This window comes from Cariama cristata, unplaced genomic scaffold (genome assembly GCF_000690535.1).
Source record: "Cariama cristata isolate BGI_N322 unplaced genomic scaffold, ASM69053v1 scaffold23981, whole genome shotgun sequence".
Lineage (NCBI taxonomy): Eukaryota > Metazoa > Chordata > Aves > Cariamiformes > Cariamidae > Cariama > Cariama cristata.
In genome coordinates, this window is record NW_009597889.1 from 11,404 (window position 1) to 17,311 (window position 5,908).

General features: G+C 55.2%; 1 protein-coding gene across 1 annotated transcript; it reads right to left on the reverse strand.

Annotated features, from left to right (window-relative positions):
- Nucleotides 1-869: 869 nt before the first annotated feature.
- On the reverse strand, nt 870-1,582 carry LOC104168480 (serine/threonine-protein kinase 35; the record flags this gene model as incomplete). Its single annotated transcript, XM_009709084.1, has 1 exon — nt 870-1,582. A coding segment is annotated over one exon (713 nt), but the record flags the coding sequence as incomplete, so codon positions are not given.
- Between the last annotated feature and the right edge of the window lie 4,326 nt (nt 1,583-5,908).

Consider the following 5,908-nt stretch of genomic DNA (forward strand, 5'->3'; position numbering starts at 1 on the left):
GCGACCACCCAGGCCTCAGGACTGGGACCTCTGAGCTTGGGACTATTTAGGAACCAAGCTGGGGGGAGAAGGGAAGGAACCCTGCTTGAATGGAGCTGAGCTCAGCCTCAGCACAGCTGTTCTGTAAGCTCCCTCCCCGAGCAGACACAGGTCTACAAACTCAGATGCTGGAAACCAAAGCACCCTACCAGGTTTGGGCAACTGCAGTTCCCACCAAAGGGAAGTCCTGCCTTCAGCAAGGAAACAAAACGGACCCACGAGACGCACCCACGTGCCTCGTAGGTGAAAGGAAAGGAAACAGCTTTGTCTGTGCTGAGACAGACCTGCCACTCCGCTCGGCGCCTGCTCGCCGAGCCCCAAGGTGTCCTGTCTGAATCTTGGAGGGGACGGGGGCTGCGCCAGACAGCGATGTGCTCCCAGCGCTGACCACAGAAATTATACCACATAGCAGAGGAGGCAGAACTGGCAGCTCCTTCCCTGCCCCTGGGAGAGACGGATGTACCCAAAAGCTGATGGCAGGAGGTGCTCGCAAGTCTCTCTGCCGCACACCACCCTGTCTCAGCCCCTGGCCAGGACCTCCGAGCAGCAGGGCTCCTGCCCAGCTCTGCCAGCTCCGCTGGGCCTTTGGGCAGCAGCGGGACGTGCAGCTGCTAATTCTGTTTCCCACCTCTACTTTATTTTTGCAGTAGAATAGGTGGGAAAAAAAAATTCAGAAGCAGTGCTCTGATGAGTCACTATAGAAATAGCTCTGGGAACATAAAAGACTCTTTTGTGTCACTACAAAGTGCATTATTGAGCTGGTACAGCAGACAGACTAACACAAAAACTACTTACCCAGCTGCAAAGCACAGCGGTGCCCTGCCCTGAATTTAAGCAGCACATGTAACCTGGTCCATTCTGGTTTCAAGCTCAAAGGCATCAGGTCGATCCTGCGGGTTAGCAGCCAACATGTCTTTCAAGAGCTGCTTGATCCCCTCAGACATGGAAGTCCTGCGTTTCTGAGGGATGTGCAGCTCCATCTTTGGGTTTTCTAGCAGCGCTTCCCCAACGGGCACAATCTCGGTCCCCTGCTTGATATAAGTCCCTAGCAGCTCCTTCTTGGTCTCCGCATCGATGAAAGTTATCCTCTCAATCATGGCCCAGATGATGATGCCGAGGGCGAAGATGTCAGCCTTGGCAGTGTAGTGTCCCTCCCAAACCTCGGGCGCCATGTAGAAATCGGAGCCGCAAGCCGAAGACAGCCAGTACTTGTTCACATTCACATTTTTGTTCTCATGCCCACCCTCCTTGCCCCGAGCAGTCAGGCCAGCGCAGACCTTACTCAGCCCGAAGTCGGCCACTTTGAGAACAGGGGTGCCAGACTTCTCGGTTATCAGGATGTTGTCTGGTTTCAGGTCTCGGTGGACAATATGGTTCTTGTGCAGGAAGGCAATGGCGCTGGTCAGCTGCAGCATGAAGCTCTTGTTTGTCGCTGGGTCAGGTCTTCGCGAGAGCACGTACTGGTTGAGGTCTCCTCCTTCGCAGAACTCCATGACGAACCACAGGTAGCAAGGCTCCTCCGCATAGCCCAGGATCCTCTCACCTAACCGAATGGGACAAAAGGAATAGTCAGTTTTTCAGACACATTACAAAACGTCCACACTAACTCAGCATGGGGAAGGAACAGCTCTGGTTTATGTACACAGTAAAGGCCTTAGGAACGTGACCGGGACCTTCGCACTGCAGCGTACCAGCAGCGATGCTGCACTGCTGTGGCTCCAAGTACTTTAGCATCCCCTTGAGTGCCACACACCAGCACCACATTTACCTCAGCCCACTGCCCGGGAGCCAGCTCAGGGACCTGTTCCCAGCAAAGCGCAGGCGTGCGAGCGAGACCGAGCACGTGTCTTCTCGCGTGCTTGCAGGGAACTTGGATGCAGAGGGTTATTTTCCTGCGCTATTGTCAGGCAATTCTCCCCAAGCTCTGAAAGCCAAAGCAGCAGAGACTAAAAGCACAATTAGCAGTGAGTCTACAGGGAAAAAAAAATAAATCAGTTCTATGTGAATGCCAGCTCTCCCACCTGAGCTCTGCTGCAGAAGGCAAAAGCTGGTTTATACCTTACGCTTTACTGCTATAACTGCAAGTGGGGAGCAAATGACCCCCCTTAACGCTGTGCCGGTATAGCCTCGCTAAGAGCAGTTGCACCAGTGTCAAAGCCTTGCAGCATGCTAGGTCTTCTGAGACTAAATTTGTGCATTTAAGCATCGTGTTTGTGCTAGAGGAGCTCTGCCACTTCATACAGCTTTCATTAAGTGCCAGCAAGTCTTTAAAGAGAGGAAACTGGAGGCCCAAGTAGCAAACAACGTTTAAGTGCAATCTCAGCCACGCTTACTGATATAACTGTTGCCTCCGTCGTTAGTGCTGCTACCCAATATTATGCCCCAAACAGCCGCTTCCTTCACATCTCATTGAGCTCTTCAAGCTCAGACCATCTCGGGTCCAATTCATTGCATCTGGGCTTTACTCCACAACCCCCCTGATAAGGCAAACCGCTCTCTTGTACATAAATTAAACACATGGAGAAATGCAACGGCATCATACCAGCTAATGGGGCGAGGTCTGCCACCGATGCTCCCCAGGGCATCGTGGCATCACGACTCCAGGATGCAAACCTCGCTGCCAGACCCCAGGTCACCTTCACAGAGCACCCAGGTGACAGACAGAGCCTGCACACACAACCAGGGCATCGTTTTGCTCCAAGAACTAGGTTTGTTTTTTTTCTTTTTTACCCTCAAGCACCATTAATGGAGAAGCTGGAGGATACCACTTGCCTCTACCACAGTTAACAAGTCACACAGATAAACCCGAGCATTTTGAAAGCAGTTAAATAACTCCACCCATCTGACAAAGCTGGGTTTTGTTTTAGCAAAGCCTTAGAGAGCATCTGGGAAAGCAAACATCCAGCAGCAGGTAAAGCCAAGGACTGCCAGGGACACCAAGCCCTGCCTGCCATGGTCAGTGATCGGTGTGGGTGGGAATATTGGTTATTTGCACAAACAGTCTGTATCCATGGCTACTGCTATGGAAATGAAAGTCTGCACAACAGCAGGATTTGGCTGCACCTCCCCACCCTCAGCAGAAGATGAAGGTTAGGTCTGAGGGATGGGAGGGACCGTGAACAGATACAGGGCACTGGGTGCACTCTGAGGGGCCAGATGAGACCCCTGAAGTGCTGGAGGGGGGCTCAGCACACAAGCCCAAGGACCAACTGGGAGCAACACAGGACAACTCAGCTCTGGAGAGCAAAGCATTGACCAGGAAAAGCAGCTTCTCCGGTGCGGGCCACCCTTTGGTGAGACGAGCATGACAGCATGGAAACTGCAGCAGCAGAGACTGCGCATCCCGGGAGCGGAGACCTTTGCACAGCCAGGAGCACCCCAGCTCACACCGCTGCCACCACCTCGGGTTTGCTGAACCCCAGCACCACTGCAGGGGGGCACAGGGCTTTGCTTTCCTGCCCCCCTCAGCACCCACGTAGCCCCAACGCGGGGAGTAGGAGGGTTTGGCTCTTCTCAGCCAGGAACTGCAGCATGACGGGGAGCACGGCAGTGCCCCGAGCCCACACATGGCCAGGAGCATCAAGCCATGGGCACGCAGGTGGGAGGGTGAGAGCATTCACACAGCAGCGCTGCTGATGGCCCCTTCCCGCCGGGAATCGGCCCAAACACCAGCTCACCAGCCCCAGGACCTGCTGGCTCTGACAAGCCAAGGTTTGTTTTTAGCATAATGAAGGCTCTGACTTAAAACTTGGCCCCTGAACCTCAGCAAGTACAGGGAGGATGCTGCTGACCCAGTGGTAGCTGCAAGCACCGTGCGCTTCACTTTGGGTGGAGCGCTGCTAGGAGAGGCTTAAGCCAAGACTAATATTTCCTCATTTTCTTTCTATAATCTGAAAGTGTTTTAGTTGTTAAATCATCTTCCTGCCTTCAAAACAAACAGCTTTAAACATAAAGAGCTGGCAAAACGCTTCCTAAAGACAAGACGTTAGCAAACCCAAGTCAAGCAGGCAAGAGGTGAAGAGATGCAGATGACAGACCAGACCTGCTCTCCATCACGACACGAGCATCCCCGCGCGCTCCCTGCCCAGACACAGGACGGCACACGCGAACCTCTCCGTCCTTGCAGCAGCCCTTCCACGACCTATCCTGGGAGCTCATTAACAGCTTGCTAATTTGCTTAGTATCACAGAGGAAAAAAAAACCCAAATATCTAGTGACAGCAGAACCAGCATCCCACTGCTGCCTGTAACCTCTGACTCCCTCCGTCCAAAGATGCTGTGCCATAGAGAGGCAAGCCAGCGGCACGAAGCCTGGGTGCTTGGGTTGAGGGTAACATGCGCAGGCGATGCCAGGGCAGCCGTCGAGTGAGGCTGAGCACGGGTGGGAGGTTGGTGGCCCCACGGGTGACATGCTAGGAAGCACCACCTCACACCTGTTCACTTCATGAGGCAGCTCTATCACCGCTACGGGTTAGGAACAACAAGAGGGGCACGTGGCCGTGCACAAGCCCTGAAGGCGCACGTGTATCGGGGCACCAAGCACATTGCTCAAGTATGTGCCTCTCCTCCAGGCTCAGTGCCGGGCTCACAGCTTCCTTTTTGCACTCTGCCTTCAAATTTATTATTCCACATCTCATTAAAACGATGAAGGTTTGGGATCTGCGCTGTAGCTGAGACCCAGCATCACCCAATATCCCGACAGTTGTGCTCTCGATTCAGAAAGTCTCCGACTAATCCCCCCCTGTGCCCTGAGCCCCGGCGTGTTGGCACAGCATCTGTGCAGGCCCGTAAATAGCCCAGCTGCGGTCGTGCAGAATGGCACGGCAGCACAGCTACATGCCGGCTACCTCGGCCGGAGCGACAGCAGGGCAGCATCACGCACAGCAGCGTGCTGCGGGCAGGGACGGAGAGCAAGCAGACCTGGGAGGCTCACCTAGCTCAGGCTTTTGTTTTGAAAATATTTATCGGTGCCGTATCAGACCCAAAGCTTGGAAATGCAGCGAGCACAGCCTCTGCCCGAGCCTGCAGCCAGCAGATAACGTAGCCTGGAGGGCAATCAGGAAGAAGGCAGATGGAGGGGAGAACAAACATGCTCCAGTTTGGGGAGTGACACTGCTGCTCTCCGGCCTGGGGATGGAGAGCCCAGCTCAGAGAGCCCAGCTCTGCTCCCCTCGTCAGAGGGCTGCAGCAGGCCCGGGGCAGGCAAAGCCCTCCCCACAGCAGGGAAGTTGGGGGGCTCTCTCCCTGCCTAGAGATGGGGAACACCTATAGCTACCCGAGAGCTTTCCCCAAGCCATGCCACCTCTTCTCGGGGTGTGCAACACCACAAAGAGGGGCAGGGAATCCCTGTACCTGTCAGAAAGAGCCTGACTTGCTACAGCTGGACACACACCCGAAGGGAAGAGTTGGCTTCTCTCCTGGGGAGCTGTTCCTGTGAGAGCACCTAAAGGACCCCGGCTATACAGAAAACAGGACACTGCCCTCCTTGGGGTGGCTCCCTTGGGTGGCTGTGCATGGAGCCTGAAGGGAGGAGGAGGATCAGGTCTGCATGGGGGGGAGGGAAGAGCCAGGCAGGTCCGAACACGTCCCCCCAGGAGTGCGGAGGGGACAGGCGAGGCAGGGGCAGTCTGAGAGCCAGATGTTTGCTCGGAGGATGGGTCTCGGGAGCCTTGGCACCCGGCACAGGTTTGGAGGCTCCCTACACTGGAGGGCTCGGCTGGGGGGGCATGGGGAGACTGAGCTCCCCAAGGAGTGTATGGGAGGGGAGCCCTGGCATACCAGTTTGGGGAAGGGGGGTTTGGGGTGAGCTGGCTCTGGCTGCAACAGGCTGGGGGGCGAGGGGACATCGAGGATACAGGGCTCTGGTATTT